Below are 16,413 nucleotides of genomic sequence, written 5' to 3' on the forward strand. Positions count from 1 at the left end.
GCAGCCTTCTCTATTATGTAGGGACCTGCCTTGTTTCACCTTACTGTACAGAATTCTGCTGGTAATAAAATTTGGGATATGATCTTCACTTGCATTTACTTTCTTCAGCATTGTTGCCATTCTGATGCACACCAGATGTGTGAGGAGTGGGAGGCCAAGACGTGGGAGGAGTACAGCAAGGTTTTATCTTTGCTGGGGTAGCAGAATGGCAGGCTGGGATGATGGACAGTATGAACAGCTAGAAACCAAAACACAGGCTGGGGAAAAGCACAGAAGCATATGGAATACACTTCCATCTTGAAACCTACTGTATCCAGTGACCTGAGATTTTGCATCCCAAGTACTTGAATACTGGATTCTAAGCTACTTCTCTCACCACTTGTGATCCAGAGACATTGCAAGCCTGTCCCAATTCCTTAATTTTGCCCTTCCTCAGACCCAAAGGTATCTAATCTGGTGTGTTTCAACAAGAACATCCCAAAGACACTTCAAGGTTTTAGAAATAACACTGGCATGAATTTTTCCTTGCAAAATCTAAACAGCCATGAGCATCTTTGCCCAGTTCTATTTGCAAATCACCAGAAAACTGCAATTATCTACCAAACAACCAAGCTGTGCTAAGAGGAGCAGGTCTCAGCCCTTGCTGAGGTGAGCTGTCAGATTTGAGAAGAGTCAAGGTAAAAATTTTAACCTGAAAAAATGGAACAGTTTGTATTAGAAATCCACAGATACAGAACATACAATACCTGTGTGATGGACTCTACAGTTTTAGGAGGGAAAGGGAAGCATCAGGTTGTCAGGAGCTTCCACCTTATTCAGAAAACTGCTCTCTCCAGCCTGACCTCTGAAGACAGTGAAACGCTCCAACCCACACTTCCTGGCCATGCAAATTTCAGAGCACAGAGCACAACACAAATGCAGAGTGAGCTCAGAGCGGTGCACACTGCATGGCCTCATTTATTGAACTGTACTGCTGGAGCACTGAAGGAGAAGGAGCAAGAATGTGAAAGAAGGGAAAAGCAGGAAAGAACCAAGGAAGGAGACAGGGACAGGCAAGGGATATAGCACACACTACCCAAACCTGTGCAAGCTATTCTGGACTGTATTGGCTCCTGCAGAGCTACTGAGATATGACTCTAGTGAAGTTTTAGGGGACTGATTTAAACAAGGTGTCTAGAGTACAGTCCCCAACTCTCACAAGTACCACAGTCAGTCATGCCTGTGCTGATTCGCATTACACAGTCAGGCAAGTGCAAGAGTTTATCAGCTGAGTCTGTACAAGGCAAAGACAACAACTGATGTATCTAGGGTCGAATCTACAGGTGCAATAAACCCACCAGAAGTAACTGAGACTTGCCTATACACTGGTAAGGAACTCTAATAATTCTGTGGGGCTCTTCAAAGTGCATTTGCTGATTTCATCTTTCAGTGCCAGTAACTTTGTTTCACAGAAAAGAGTGAAGAATTTACTCCATTTTCAGCTCATACAGCTTTGAATAATGCAGCAAAAGCTTGACAGAGTTTATGACTACCTAATCTTACACTTGAAACTGAGAAAGCACTAAAGGCCACAGTTCACTATATAAGAAAAGCCATGTGGTATCTTCTTGTACCATGCTGACTACAAAAACTCCTTTGCAAGCCCAGGTATGTGCCATTTTAATTTCATTGATTACACCACTGAAAAGGAGTATTTTTGTTTTGAACAGCACTAGTCATTATCTCTGCATAATGCCTGGAAATGAACATTGCCATCCTAGCACTGCCTAGTGATCTTAGGAGATAAAATACTTTCTAGGCAGAGCAAACAAAGCAGTTACTTCAAACTCTACTAATCCAACTAAGAAATCAGAAGTTTCCTTGTAACAAAGGCATTTTTATACATTTTTTGTCATCAGTTAGGTAGGTACTTACAGCTTTGCCCAAATCATGTGGCAAATGGGCCCACTGAGAGTTGAAGAGAATACAGTAGTCTTTTCCTTTGCTGCTCCCCTTCCCTGAAAGGACATGTACCATCCCATACTCACAGTACACCTGAAAATGTAACAAAAATTTCACACGAATTTCAGTTTACATAAGATATCAGAAGTGAAGGGAGTAACTTGCAGTTGACTGGCCTGCTTTGTATTTTTAAAGCAAAACAAGAGTCTACAAAGTTTCCGTAACTGTGCAGGGAGTACAGTGGAATTTGTTATTATTTCCATCATGCTTCAAAGAAAGACTTTAGGTACATTAGGCAGATTCCCTCCTACGCAGCAATTGGACAAAGAAACAAATGAAACAATATTGGATGTGTTCAAAGAAAAAAAGACCCAACTCAAGAAACCAAAAAGCCAACCTCAAACAACACTGGTGCACATATATATATAACCAGAGCAAGGGAAAGAAGCTCACGAATGCAGAACAGATATGAGACCTGGAGTACTCTGTCCAGCTCTGGGGCTCCCAACAGCAGGAGGACGTGGAGCTGCTGGAGCCAGGCCAGAGGAGCCACGGAGATGCTGCAAGGGCTGGAGCCCCTCTGCTCTGGAGCCAGGCTGGCAGAGCTGGGGGTGCTCACCTGGACAAGAGAAGGCTCCAGGGACACCTCAGAGCCCCTGGCAGGGCCTGAAGGGGCTCCAGGAGAGCTGGAGAGGGACTGGGGACAAGGCCTGGAGGGACAGGACACAGGGAATGGCTGGCAGTGCCAGAGGGCAGGGCTGGATGGGATCTTGGGCAGGAATTTTTCCCTGAGAGGGTGGGGAGGCCCTGGCACAGGGTGCCCAGAGCAGTGGGTTGCCCCATCTCTGGAAGTGTTCAAGGCCAGGATGGATGTGGCTTTGAACAGCCTGGCCTAGCCCACCCCATGTCAGGGGCCTGGAACTAGATGATATCTAGGGTCCCTTCCCAGTCAAACCATTTAATGATTTTCTGAATAAGATACCAACTCCTGAAAGTACAGCCTGAAATAATGATCAATTCTAGATTTGTATCACTCCAAAACTCAGCCTTGGACACCTTTGCTGAAGATGCAGCAAGACCCCAAAGCAGCAGCAGCAGCTCTTTTTCTGTCCTAGGTAGCACATGTAGATTCTCAAGTCTACCTACTGCATTTACTTATCACTGCTTCAATGACCAGTTGTCACTTGTCAAAACTCCAACAACATCTGCAACAACATAAGTAGTGAGATTACATATCTAATATTTATAATTAAAGGCCTGTCCTGGGTCTGGCTGGGATGGAGTTCATTTTCTTTTTAGTTGTTTTAGTTTTGTGCCCAAAGCAATGCTGAAAACAATAACAAACTAATGTTTTAGCTATTGCTGAACAATGCTCATGTGTCAAGGCCTTCTCTGTTTCTCACCCTGTTCACCTGAGCCCAAGAGGTTTGGAAGGGGTCACAACCAGGCAGATGATTCCACAAGGAGATATTCCATACCCGTAGCATATCACGTTCATTTTTATAAGGAGGTTAGCTATCTTTTGCATCATGTATATGTTAGAATTCTCCTGAAGAACTCATGGAAACTGAAATAACAGAACCCAGATCCTGTAGTAACATGGAGAAAGAGAACAAGAACTGCAGCACCAAAAAAAAAAAAAGTAACATGCAGCAAATCTACCAGTTTTAGACATCTCAGTTGTGATACACAGTATGTAAGTTGCTTGTTCAGGGAACTGCTCACACTACATCTAACTGCAAGATGTGCTGATTTTGGCACAAATATTTTCAGCTTCCCATCCCTGCAAAAAAAAAAAAATACACAGCAAACACAGTAACTTCCTCATTATTTTGGTTAGGTCAGATTGTACCAGGCCATTTCCCAGCAAAACTGGAAGATCTGGGGGCTCACAAGTAGGTACTAGCAAACACTTCCTTAATACAGACGTTTTCACAAATCTTATTCTTCATTATGAAGTCTGTTCTTTTAAACATCTACTCTTATCCTTCCCTTCACTGTGTATAGTGACACAATTTTGTGAGTACGAGGTATATTCCTCATCTTCCATCCAAAAAGCTGAACCTAAATCACCTACAAGAGTATATATATGCACACACACATACATATGTATGTATATACATAACCTGTAAAATAAAGTACTTTTGTGGAGCTGATGCAGTTGTCTGTTTGTACCCCAAGTACTAGTAGCGGTTTATAAACAAAATAACAGTGGAAATATGTACAACTCCCATATCACTAGTGGTGGTTTCCTTTAATTAGTGTTGACTTCATTCTTGTATTAACAGAGTCAAAATAATTGTAAATCCTCCCTGATCTTGGAAATGGTTGAAGAAACACAAAGTATATAATAAGGTCTGCTTGTAGTCTTCTAAGGATGCTGAAATAATCCTCCTGGCCATTTCTAAGTGGCAAACAGGTCCCTTGCAATGCTTCTCCCTCTGACAGGAGGCTCTTGTCCTTGCTTGAGCAAGAAGGCATCAGAGCATCATCACTTTAACAATCAGCCATCAAGTTCTACAGGACACTTGCTCCTCAGAGCAGCAACACAGGGATTGCAGACTCTGTCTTAGGAGGACTGTCAGGCACCATTTCCACTCATTGAAAAAGAGTAAGTCAAGAAGTCTTTCCTATATACAAAATACTGAACATCAGCTCCTCAGTGTGAAGTGTGCTTATATATGTTCTGTGGTCATCTGGTCAGGTTTGAACATCAACACATTAAGAATTCAATTTCAGATTAAGATCTGACCAGCTGCTGCAAAAAGATTTTAATGCTTCACATAAAAATACATTAAGATACAAATGTAGTGCTCAGAAAGCAGGACAAAACCTAACTTTTAAAATGAAATTCAATTATACAAACCCAGATCAATGCTTCTTTTTGAAGGAGAGTCTTGCTGATCCTAAGTTGCTGCTTTAGAGCCTCACAGTGCTCTTACAGAGCAATTTCAATGCTCAAGTAGTGCTGTCTGGTAATAATTACAAAAGGATGATGCTGAGAGCAAATCATATCTGTATTTTAGCTTCATACAAGCTACTAGATAGTCAGGAAAAAGCTGACCAGATATTAAATGTAGCAGTCTCAAAATACTATTTCAGCCCACTGATTTGGAAATCCAGTCCTTAGGAATACCAAAAACTGTTCATGTGACTGGATTCTTCCTCTTATCATTTTTGTGTTCCCAGAGCATTTGTTTCCTATTGTAATGGGAAGTTTCTCCATTTTATTGAGGACATTCACTAATCCTTGCTAGCACTTAGCACTTGGAAGTTGCAAATAAACCCAAAATCCACCAACCAATCAAAATCCCCTCAAACCAAACAAACAAGCCCCCTCCTCTCACAACCATCTTATCTTTCTACCATCCCCCTTTGTGTCATACTCCTCTCTCAAAGCCACACATCCAATTCCTTCCTTTCCATTCTTCCTTCTCTCTTTCTCTTGACCAGCACTCAAGCAAAACTGAAGTCATTGACTGAAGATATGTTTATCTGGTCTATTGCTCTGCTTTAGCTTTCCCCAAGGAAATCACTTTGTGCCTACAAGAACAGATGAAACTTTGTTCAGGAGAGAAATATAACATCATATACCTAACCATTGCTGCTACTAATTAGAATGTTGTGACAGACTAATTTGTCAACATCTAGTTTAACATTCCTAACCTAAACACACGAATGATATGATAATTATGCAGTTACACTCTTACAAGTACACCTAACACATCTGTTTCTTCATGTAGCAACCGAGGACCAAGATGCTAAAGATGACTGGAGTAAGCAAAAATGTCATATCTTAACATGCTTGTTCAAAAATCCATTAAAAGAATCCATCACATTTATTTCTCCCTCTTTATTTCAAACTCTACTACACACAAATTACCATGCATCCCTAGGGGACACTCAGGGTAAAAAGATGTTTCTTGGAAAACTTTTGAGAATCACAGAATGGTTTAGGTTGGAAGGGACCTTTAAAGGTCACCTTGTCCAAAACCCTGGCAATGGGCTGGGAAATCGTCAAGTAGACCAAACCCTGGACAACCTGGCCTTGAACACTTTCAGAGATGGGGCACCCACCTCCACTCTGGACACAGTGAGGAGTTGTGTGTTTTACTAGTGTTTTACACTGCACCAGTTTTTACCAGCTGCATTGTAAAATCACTCTTTAACACACACAGTGTGCCCAGAGGCAATGATGGCATTCTGCTGCAAGATGTCAGCAAAGCAGTAAAGAAACGTCATTGGAAAAATATACAGGAGGTAGAGATTTTTATAGTTAGCTCTTTTGCATATAAGTAGTCTTTGTTAACTTATGCAGCAACTTTTTCCCTTTTTTATAACATGAGTGTTAACTAAGTCCTTTAGAACCAATGACATTTGTCCTGAAGCATGCTGATAGGGGAGGTCACACCGATTAGCTCAGTGCAGATTAAAGCCACTTGAGCACAGTGCAAGTTTCCAAGGTATCTGTGGAGAGACACTAGTGTGCATATGCTGTGAGGAAACAAGAACTCCAACTCCCTGCTATAGTGGACTTATTAACTCATATCTCAGGTATCCAACCATAGCACCTAAACAACAGAAACAAATAATTTAGAAGAATAACCTGTACTTATTATCTTGAATTTGATTTTGAAGAGTAACAAGCAACAGAGATGCAAATACAGTCATACACAAAAGACAAGAACAAAAGAATGTTCCCTGCTTATTGTACGTGGCCTGACTGGGCTCAGACAAGCAAACAAAACATGGAGTATCTTAGTTTTGAATATTACATGTACAACTCCCTCCAAAATCTTCAGGCAGTTTTGTAGGAGCTCTCCTGTAATTGAACAACTTTATGCATATGGGAAACAATCAAGCTGTACAGTAAAAAGTTTTACATCTATGAAATACATGGCACACATCTTTAAAATGAGAGTAAGTATAGGGTGTGTTGCTACATTTCTGTGGAGATAAGCATTACTGGAACTCAGGAATAATTCCTAAAAGACGTCTGGGAGGCAGTTATACACAATTTTGTTTTCTGAGCTATTTAATAGATGTTCTTCAAAGAAATATTAAGGGAGTAAAAGGTTCCTAATGTGAAATGCTCAAAACATTTTAGAAGCTATGTGGATTTGTGGGCCAAAAGCCAAATGAAAGTCAAGTGTGAGAAGAATTAAAGGCAATATGAGCAGGACTAAAAGCAGAAGAGGGAACACAGAGTTTTAGAAACTCTGTGGAGAACATAATCTGTGGATAATGTGGATTAACAGATATTTTTACAAAGCTATTGTCACTTAGAAGCAAAGCATAGTTCTGAAGTTTGTTCTTATCCACTTTCATGCATCCAGCTTTGTTTTTATTCATGTCAGTAAGTATGAGACAACAAAAGTTCAAGCAGCGCTGCTGATGCACTGGCACAGTGGCAACATTTATGATGATTCCTTATTCCTAGAGACCAACTTCATAACCTAGATTAAACCTGGAGAAAATATCATCTCCTGTGCAGACCCTCTACAATGTGCCTACAACACCAAATGCTCTTTTCCAAGTGTCTGGATATCAAGTCCAGCTTTTTTCAAACATAGAAAAACAACAGCTGCTGTGACAATAAGGTATATTATAATACTTGCATCTTATTGATCCTGTGGCTTAAAAAGCACACAATAGTGTATAATTAACACAAAAGGAAGTGTTTTCTATAAAGCTGTAAAACTGGAAAGGGTTTTCACACAGCAGAAATGTAAAATCTGAGGGCAGAATTTAACAGATAGATGAACTAATCTAATGTTTGTGGTAATAGAAGGGCATACTTGTTAGCTCTAAATCTCATCAGGGCCTTCCACAGATCAATGCATGAAAGAGAAGAATGCTCCCCAGTTTATTTGCTGCACAAGTTTTTTTTGGTGAATTAATATAGCTCAGAGGCAAGCAAGTTAAATGATAGAAGAAGGCAGAGAGGAAGAACTCAGCTCACCAGTATTTCAAGAAACTTCAGTGTGAGTGACTGAGCCAACCCAATATCTGTCTTGTTTGTTCCACCCTGCCTCTGGCCCCACACTCACCTGGATGTCCTATACACTTTTTCTGCTTACAGTAACTGACCTAGCCACTCACATCTCAGAGAGATCTCACAGACACTGGGAACTGTGTTCCTTTGAAGAAGGAATGAATGAGCTATCCTACTCTTAGAGTAGGTACCATGTCTGAGTTCCCAGGAGCTGGAATCATTATTTCCCATGAACTGCACTGATCCATCTGGAGACCAGCAGTAGCAGGCAGCAAAGCTGCACACAGATAAAACACTCCTTCAACAAACACTGTACAGTGTAGAGAGCTACATATTCATAATGCAATAATTCCAGGAGACTAAATTGTCAGCCACCACCATAATGCAGAATTTCAGACAGACTTTACAGTTCTTTGGACCCATTTCATAGAGTGCCCTAATTTAAAATACAAACCTATCACCTCAATTCAACATATTCTGCTTAGAGCTGCTATAGTGAAGGCCAGCTAGATCCAACATGCTGCAGATCGTGTTGCTATGTTCGTCACTAATCAAAGGCTCACATATCTGCTGCTGTTACAGGAAACTGAGGGGTAACAATGCCTGGAAAGAATGGGAATTTAAATGAAATGTGAGAACTCAAATACCAAAGCAAGATCTAAATTGCAGACTGTACTTGATCTATAAGATCACACCACTCTTAATGTGTTCCCAGATAAGGACTCAGATTTGGAAGAGCCATGCTTCAGTAGCCAAGCTGATCCTTCTCCCTAAATCAGAAGATAGAAGCAAATGTGGACACTCACTCCTCTTGCCCCAGGGAAAACAAATAAACAAAACATTTCTATTATCCTGTTTCAAGGAGGGAGACAAAGGTATATGCTGACTAAGGCAAGAGCAAGGCACTGAGAATGAGTACAGCTGGCACACAGCAAATCCACACAGCAGCTCCTGACAACAGCTGTCAGCTCTGTCCCCTGGAATAACTCCAGCCATCAGTCACAGAGGTACCAAACCAGGACAATGCAGCAGAGCACTCTTCTCTGCCTCACACTAAGGAGGATGTGCTACTCAAGGCATCCCAACAAGTGCAAGCACAAGAGATGCAGAAGTTATGCAGAATACAAGGTATTCAAGCAAATTTTTAAAACACCAGCCTGGCTAACAGAAACATATTGGCAGCACGTAGTACATCCACATTTCACTGCAGCAGCAGGACTGTTTCAGCACCCTGGCCAGTCTGCCCGAGCTTATTCAAGTACATTAATATTTCCACTACACAAATATACCAAATGTTCACAGACAGGAATGTGCTGCAATGCATGGAGCTGAATGTAAGACCTCCAAGTACCCACCAGTGGACTATCTACCCACTGTCCTTCTGCACTGCCATATGCTCACCTTCCCCAAACTGGTGGATCAAACTGACTCCATGCCAGTCTTTGACTCATTCTTGTTAATTCATTAATTAAATTAATCTTGTTAATTAAATCTTATTAATTTGTTGGGCCTACACTGGTACTACCAGTCCCTGCAAAGCATCAGTAGGGATGACAAAATGCATGGGGCATGCAAGAGCATAATGAACAAATAATGAAGATAAAGATAATGGATGAAAAAAGGGAATGATACAGAAATAAAGAAGATAGCTGACAACCAGACTACTCTGTAACTAAACATTATTGGCAAGGAAACAGTAAGGAGACAGAGGGAGAAGAAGGAAAAAGTAGAGTTCCATGTTACGATGTTACACCAGTAATATTCAAGAAGCCATAATACACTCCAAATTACTTAACAAACAGTCAAGAAGTTTAAATGACACATTAAATGACATTTCAAAATTTTCAGAACACAAAACACCGAACTTAAAAGGCAAAAGCTATATACCATGCAATGCAATTGCTAGAAATCCACCTCTCCTGTATCACGATTACATGCCTAGCTCGTCACACCCTTAGAAATGTATCCCACAAAGTAATTAATATTTTAGTAATGACAATACAAGACACAAGACAGACTACAGAGTCAGGGTCAGCAGAAATCCCTTCTTTTCTGCTGAACGCTTCCTCACAGGGAGTTTGTCAGTCAGGATAAAGCCAGAGCCGTCACTGCGGGGATCGGGCCCAGGGGATCTGGCCCAGGGGCTCGGCTGCTCTCCCCTCCCCTCCCCGGGGCTGCCTGGCGAGGCTGGGCTGGGCCCACGGGGGCCCCGAAGTTTTAGGAACTACAAGGAAAACGCTAGTTACTACACAAGGAATAAAAAAAGTCTCAAACAATCCCAGACCCACAGATATATCAATGCTGCCAAACCGCGGAGGGCAGGGCCGGCAGCCCCATGCGCTCCGCTGTCTTCCTGCGGCTACGGCTCGGCCCCGGCCCGCTGCGGGGCGGCTGCAGCACCTCCGAGCGCCCACGGGAGGCGGCTCCGGGCTCAGACGCGCCACACAGCCCGCCCGGGCCCGGCTGCGCCCGGGGCCGCTCCCCGCCCTCAGCCGGGCTACCCGCGCGGGGCCCGGGGAGCGCACGGCCCGGCACAGCCACTGACCTGCGGCAGCAGATGCAGGAGCAGCCAGAGGCGGAGCGGGGCCAGCCGTGCCTCCATGCCGAGCCTGCCGCGCCGCCGCCGCTTTGTTCCGACCTGGGCCGGGCCGGACCCTTCCGCACCGGGCACCCAGAGCCCGCCCCGGATGTCCCGCCCCAGCGCCCCGAGCCGCCAACCGGCTCCGCCGGGGCACTGCGTCACTTCTGGCGGTGCCGAATGAAATGGCGAGTGGCGGCGGCGGCGGTGGTGGCGGCGGCGCGGGGAAGATGGCGGTGAGGAACGGGGTACTGTAGGTTCGGTGCCCCCGGGAGCCCGCAGCCGCGTTCCGCGTCTGTGTCTCCGCCGATGGCGCGCTTTAACTGGGCCGTCTGTGCTCTGCCGTAGGATAAGGAGAAGAAGAAGAAGGAGAGCATCTTGGACCTCTCCAAGTACATCGACAAGACCATCCGGGTGAAGTTCCAGGGCGGGCGGGAAGGTGAGCCCAGCGCTTTGCCGCAGCACGAAGCTCTTTGGCCTCTCGGCGTTTTCCCTCAGCCGATGCTTGTCTGCTCTGCCCTCCTGCTCACGCTGCTTTCCCATCAAGGGAAGCGGAGGAGGAGCGGGTGCTTTTACTTATTAGTGGTTGCAGTTACTGGTGCGAAGCTTCTCTCATTTAAGTATTCCACTGATCTGGGTGCACTTTTATGGCTGATCTGTGCAGCTCTTCTTTTATTAGTTGTTTTGAACAGCGTTATTTTGGCTGGGTTTTTTTTGTTTTGTTTTGTTTGGTTTTGGGTTTTTGTTTTTTTTTTTTTTTTCCTTTTTGCATTGCAAGGATGCACTTAAAGGAACAAAGAAACATTCATGGATGTAACAATTAATACAACTGTCGTGACTTTCATCTCTTGACATGGTAAGCATGCCCGGAGTTCATGGTTCAATATATGCCACGGTGCCTTTGCACCCCCGTCCCTTCCCAGCTGGGCAGGTACATCCCAGTGCAGTTGGTGCCACCCGCAGGCACTTGTTTGCTATGTGCTGCATTTTCAAACTCCACTGCAACCTTGTGCTTATAAGGGTTTGGAAGTTACTTGTACTCCTTACTGAGAAGTGTATTTGTCAAACTGGGAAGTCACTTTGTGTAATTTTGTGATATATTTAATGACTAGTCTTGTGGAATCACGTTCTCCATTTAGGCAAAGTGCTGGTCTATCTGCAGTGCCTTCCCAGGAAGCAGTGCTTATGCTAAAGACATGATGTGCCAGGAGGGCACCTGGAAGATGAGGTTTCTGAGGAAAGAACTTAAAATATGATCTTGCTTCATTTTTAACCCTAACCTTTCATTAAGGATATTTATTTTGTTTTGGACTTGTCTTTTTTTTTGTGTGTGTGACTTGTACTGATTTGTTATACAGTATTCTTAAAATGCCCTTAAAATGAAAGTAACAATGTTAGTGTCTTGAAGAACATTTGGAAGTATTGATTGAAAAGTCTGTAAGTTTTAATTGGTGTGATGCAGACCAGCTTTTGTGTACTTGCCTTTGATAAAGAAGGCACTGTTTAATACCTCATTTGTTTGGACTTGCCTGAAGGAGGGGACAGGGCTGGAGAACTGAATATACCTTTCACGAAGTCCTATGTTGCTGTATACCTGTTTTGGTCCTAATCATTGTTTTCTGTGTGGTCTTCAATAGCAAGTGGTGTCTTGAAAGGATTTGACCCTCTTCTGAACCTTGTGCTAGATGGTACCATTGAGTATATGAGAGGTAAGTAATGTGCAATCTTTGGAAAGCTTCCCCTCCCTGAGTGGTTTTCTTGACAGAAATCTTACAGCTCTGTAAGTGGATAAGCAGAAACTGTAGATTAACATCACCCAAACTGCAGCATGCTTGGGATAACTATCTTGTAAAGAAAGACATAAGGTGATGGGTCTATGGGACCTGATAACATGTTCATGAGGGAATTGGCTGTTACAGTTCCCAAGCTACTCTAAAACACTTAAAAAGTGATGGTAGTCAGATAATGGGAAAGAGGGCAACATTGAAACCATTTTTCAAAAGGGTAGAAAGGAGCCTGGGAGCTACTGTCCTGTCAGCCTGACCTCTTGTGCCTGGGAAGATCATGGAAAAGATCCTCCTTGGAGCTCTGCTAAGACACTTGGAGGACAGGGAGGTGATTTTAGAATCCACCATGGCTTTACCAAGGGAAAATCCAGTGGCCTTAGACACAATCCCCCACTGTCACAGCAGTGGGCCCTGGGCCAGGTAATAATTAGCATTGCCTCCATGATTCACAGAAGGCTGATCAATATTTTTATTATATCTATATATATCATTATTAAGAAACCCATTGCTTTTATAGACTGTTACGATACACCTGGACCTAATTAGTCCTCCAATCCAAACACTTATCACCACTGGCTAATTAAGAAGTCACCCTTTGGTACACAAATCTCCATAACACATTCCACATGTTCACAATAACAGGTGCAGCAGGCCAAGATAAGAATTTTTTCTCATTCTTTTCTCTGATCTTCTCACAGCCTTTTCCCAGAAAAGCCTGGGAAAGTTGTCTGTTGCTCTCTGTGGCCTGAGAGCTGCTCCCACACTCCACAGCGTCCTTCTCCCTAAATTGAAGAGAAATGGATTTGATGGGTGGACTGCTTGGTGAATGTGGTATTGGTTGGATGGTCATATGCAGAGGGTAGTAGTCAATGGCTTAATGTCCTCGTGAACATCAGTGTCAGGGGGTGTCCCTCAGGGACCGCTGTGGGGACCAGTACTGTTTAGTGTCCATCAGTGACATAGGCAGTGGGATCAAGTTCACCCTCAGTCCGCAGGTGCCACACCTGTAGGATGGGGCCATTTAGGGCGACCTGGACAAGTTTTTGGAGAGGGCCCACAAGAACCTCTTGAGATTCAGCAAGACCCAGGCTGGGGGATGAATAGATTGAGAGCAGCCCTGCTGAGAGGGACTTTGATTTGCTGGTGGATGAGAGGCTGGACAACATGTGCTTGCAGCTCACAAAGCCAGCTGTATCCTGGACTGCATCCTTACCAGGGATGGGGGATTCATCTCCAGGGAGGGGGTTCTGCTCCTCTGCCTGCTCAGGTGAGACTCTGCATGCAGAGCTGCCACCAGCCCTGGGGAATAGCAGCAGGGGGACGTGGAGCTGCTGGAGCCAGGCCAGAGGAGGTCACAGAGATGCTTCAAGGGCTGGGGCCCCTCTGCTCTGGAGCCAGGCTGGAAGAGCTGGGGTGTTCACCTGAAAGAAGAGAGATCTTTGAGGAGATGGCATTGTGGCCTTTCAGTTTTAAAGGGACATAAAAGGAAATGCCAGGGGGTGAATGCTTCAGCAGGTCCTATTGTGGCAGGGCAAGAGGTAATGGGTTTAAACTAAAGGAGGATCAATGTAGATATAACAGAAGACATAGATATAAGGAAGAGGGGTTTTTTATAATGAGTGTGATAAAAGCACTGGGATAAGTTGCTCAGAGAGGTGTTAGGTGCCCTATCCTTGGGAGTATTCAAAGATGGGACTCTGAGCAACTGGGTCTAGTTAAAGATCTCCTTGCTTGTTGCAGGGGGGCTGTACTAGATGACCTTTAAAGGTGATTCTGCAGCAGAAGTTAGGTTAAGCACATTCCCTGTGATAGAACATCCCTGGTAGTCCTTGCTTGAGCTCCTCTATAGTTGTCCCATTGGCTGCCCTTGTCCTCTAAGGCTTGAATAAAGCAGTGTCTGGTTCTCTCTGATACAAAACGTATCACTTGATGAGACAATGTTTTTGAAGAGTATTCTCCTACCTGTTTAAAAGGGAACACCTGAAGCTTTGAATTTCATCTTTAAAAGAGAATTTTAAAATGTGTTGTTCATTTCTATTGAATACAGAGATATCTCTATATGGAAGATAGAAGTGGTTGGTTTGTAAGTGTTTGTCTGTCCTATTCCAGCCCTGTTTGGCCTGGTCTGAGAATGGGCTGGTGCTCTCTTCCCTAGTGCATTGAGAAGTCAGGGTCTTTTTCTGATTTGCATTAATCCCCAAGTGTTTGTCTATAATGACATTTGAAGTGGGATCGAGAGCTTTTTAAAAATCACTTGCATTAATATTATTAGTTAGAGGCCTATGAATTCTTTAATAAATGTGTTCTGCTTTTTGTTGCATACAAAGCCAGTTTCATTACTGCTTACTGTAGGTAAGGTCTTGAAAACGTCAGCTGTCACTGCTGCATCATCTGTATGGTCCATGTGTTCAATCAAACAAAGCAGTTATGCCAGGAAAGAACATGCATGTCTGTGTCTTTTGAAGTTTATGGAATTTGGCTTCTTTTTCTTATTTTCCTGTTCTAACCATGGCTCTTTGCTTTTTAGATCCGGATGATCAATTTAAATTAACAGAAGACACACGTCAGCTGGGACTTGTGGTTTGCAGAGGGACTTCTGTGGTTCTGATTTGTCCACAGGATGGAATGGAAGCTATTCCAAACCCTTTCATTCAGCAGCAGGATGGCTAATGCTTTCTTTGGATTGTCTCTGGAAACTTCAGGGGTGCAAGTCATTGGAGAAAACTATCAGTGTGTGAGAAGCTTCCTGTTTTGGGGGGGAAGTTTGAATGCATATTTGCTAGTGTGAAAGAAGTCAACTTTTATTTTTGTGGCTTTCATAAATGATGAGAGGATGGGGAATGTAAGAAGCATGTTCTTGTTTTCCTCCCACCCCCAAATAAGTGTGTAACTGTGTTGTTTAGAGCTGACAGAAGAGAACATATTGTCATGAATTGTCACAGACCTTCTTGATCTTGTGAGTTTTGAAACAACCCCATAAAATTAGTTATGAATGCCCTGAATATTGGTTATATTCTTTCCATTTTTAAATACATTAAAATGCCTTTAATCCAAATTAGAAGCCTAAATACAGTAGAACATGTTTTTCTTCCTCTTAGATATCAGTACTCAGCTGGGGAAGCATTATGTTGTAGTCTTCTGCTGTTGAGTTCAGTCTCTTTTGTGCAGGAAAATTACTTCTTGTGCAGTGTCATCACCTTTACAAGGGATGTAGCCAAGAGGGTCTTTTTCAGCACTTGTTCCAGATTTGGTGGGCTGTGATCTGTGTATCAGCAGGCTCACGCATTTCTACAGAGGACTGGTCTAACTTGTGGGATAATTCTTGGTTGAGTGACCTAAACCTTATGGAGGTAGCTATTTGTTACTTGGAATTTTAGGGGGAGAATATTTAATATCCTAACATTTGTTCAATTGTAGGCAGTGTCTGGAAGTACTGCATATTTTTATATTGTAACTATCCACTGGTGGTTTTGCCTGTTATAACTTGATTTGTAAGTAAACATTTTTATTTCTTTTATACTGCAGAAAATACAAGATTTGAGGTGTTCTGAGTGAATAAAGACAAATTGATCTGTTTCTAAATGTCTGGTTTTTAGTCTGTAAAAGTGCACTACAGCTGACATTACAGTTCTCCAGCCATAAATCTAAATTAAATTAGTTCAGGAGGTGCATAAACACTGCAGGATCACGAGGGACCAGAGCAGGAGCTGTACTTCAAACAGGGAATTCATGGAAAAGGCCTGAGAGCATCTTGTCCCTCTTCTGAAGCATTTTAAAGACTACTTGGTTGAGGTATGTGCCTGGAGCCTGTAACCTGCTTCTGCCACCTGCTTTTGCCTTTATAGAGGACCCTTTATGAGGGGGCTGTGGCAGAGTGAATTGTGTTGCTGGCAGCAGCAGTTTTGTTCCTGAATGGTGTCAAGAACACATGGCAAGTACAGGTTGTATTGGTTATTTTGGCCATGGCACTTTTCTCCCACACATAGCCTTTCCTGGGTCAGCTCCAAAATGGGTGGGAACTTAGAGTAAATTTCATTTTTTGAATCTGACTTCCAGGAGGCTCTGAAACTAGGGGCGAGGTGTTGTGTGTAATGTATTGCCTGTGTGAACTT

The 16,413-nt window shown here is 43.2% G+C and overlaps 2 protein-coding genes across 3 annotated transcripts in view; one reads left to right on the forward strand and one right to left on the reverse strand.

Annotated features, from left to right (window-relative positions):
- The window catches only part of SPPL2B (signal peptide peptidase like 2B), a 26,367-nt gene extending 15,757 nt beyond the window's left edge, over window positions 1-10,610 (reverse strand). The window contains exons 1-2 of one of the 2 annotated variants that reach the window (XM_084221221.1): window positions 10,482-10,610; window positions 1,915-2,034 (exon numbers count right to left, since the gene is read on the reverse strand). In XM_084221221.1, the coding sequence (XP_084077347.1) occupies window positions 1,915-2,034; window positions 10,482-10,538 (177 nt within the window). In that variant the 5' untranslated portion in view covers window positions 10,539-10,610. Of the gene's footprint in view, window positions 1-1,914; window positions 2,035-3,344; window positions 3,918-10,481 lie in introns of those variants that run through there. The other variant, XM_084221222.1, reaches the window with a different exon arrangement.
- Window positions 10,606-15,877, forward strand: LSM7 (LSM7 homolog, U6 small nuclear RNA and mRNA degradation associated). The gene is made up of 4 exons (XM_084221223.1): window positions 10,606-10,750; window positions 10,863-10,953; window positions 12,152-12,223; window positions 14,829-15,877. Exons 1-4 carry the CDS (start codon window positions 10,700-10,702, stop codon window positions 14,969-14,971), a joined length of 357 nt encoding a protein of 118 aa, XP_084077349.1. The 5' UTR covers window positions 10,606-10,699; the 3' UTR covers window positions 14,972-15,877.
- Window positions 15,878-16,413: the final 536 nt, after the last annotated feature.

This window comes from Fringilla coelebs (assembly GCF_963513975.1).
Source record: "Fringilla coelebs genome assembly, chromosome: 24".
NCBI lineage: Eukaryota > Metazoa > Chordata > Aves > Passeriformes > Fringillidae > Fringilla > Fringilla coelebs.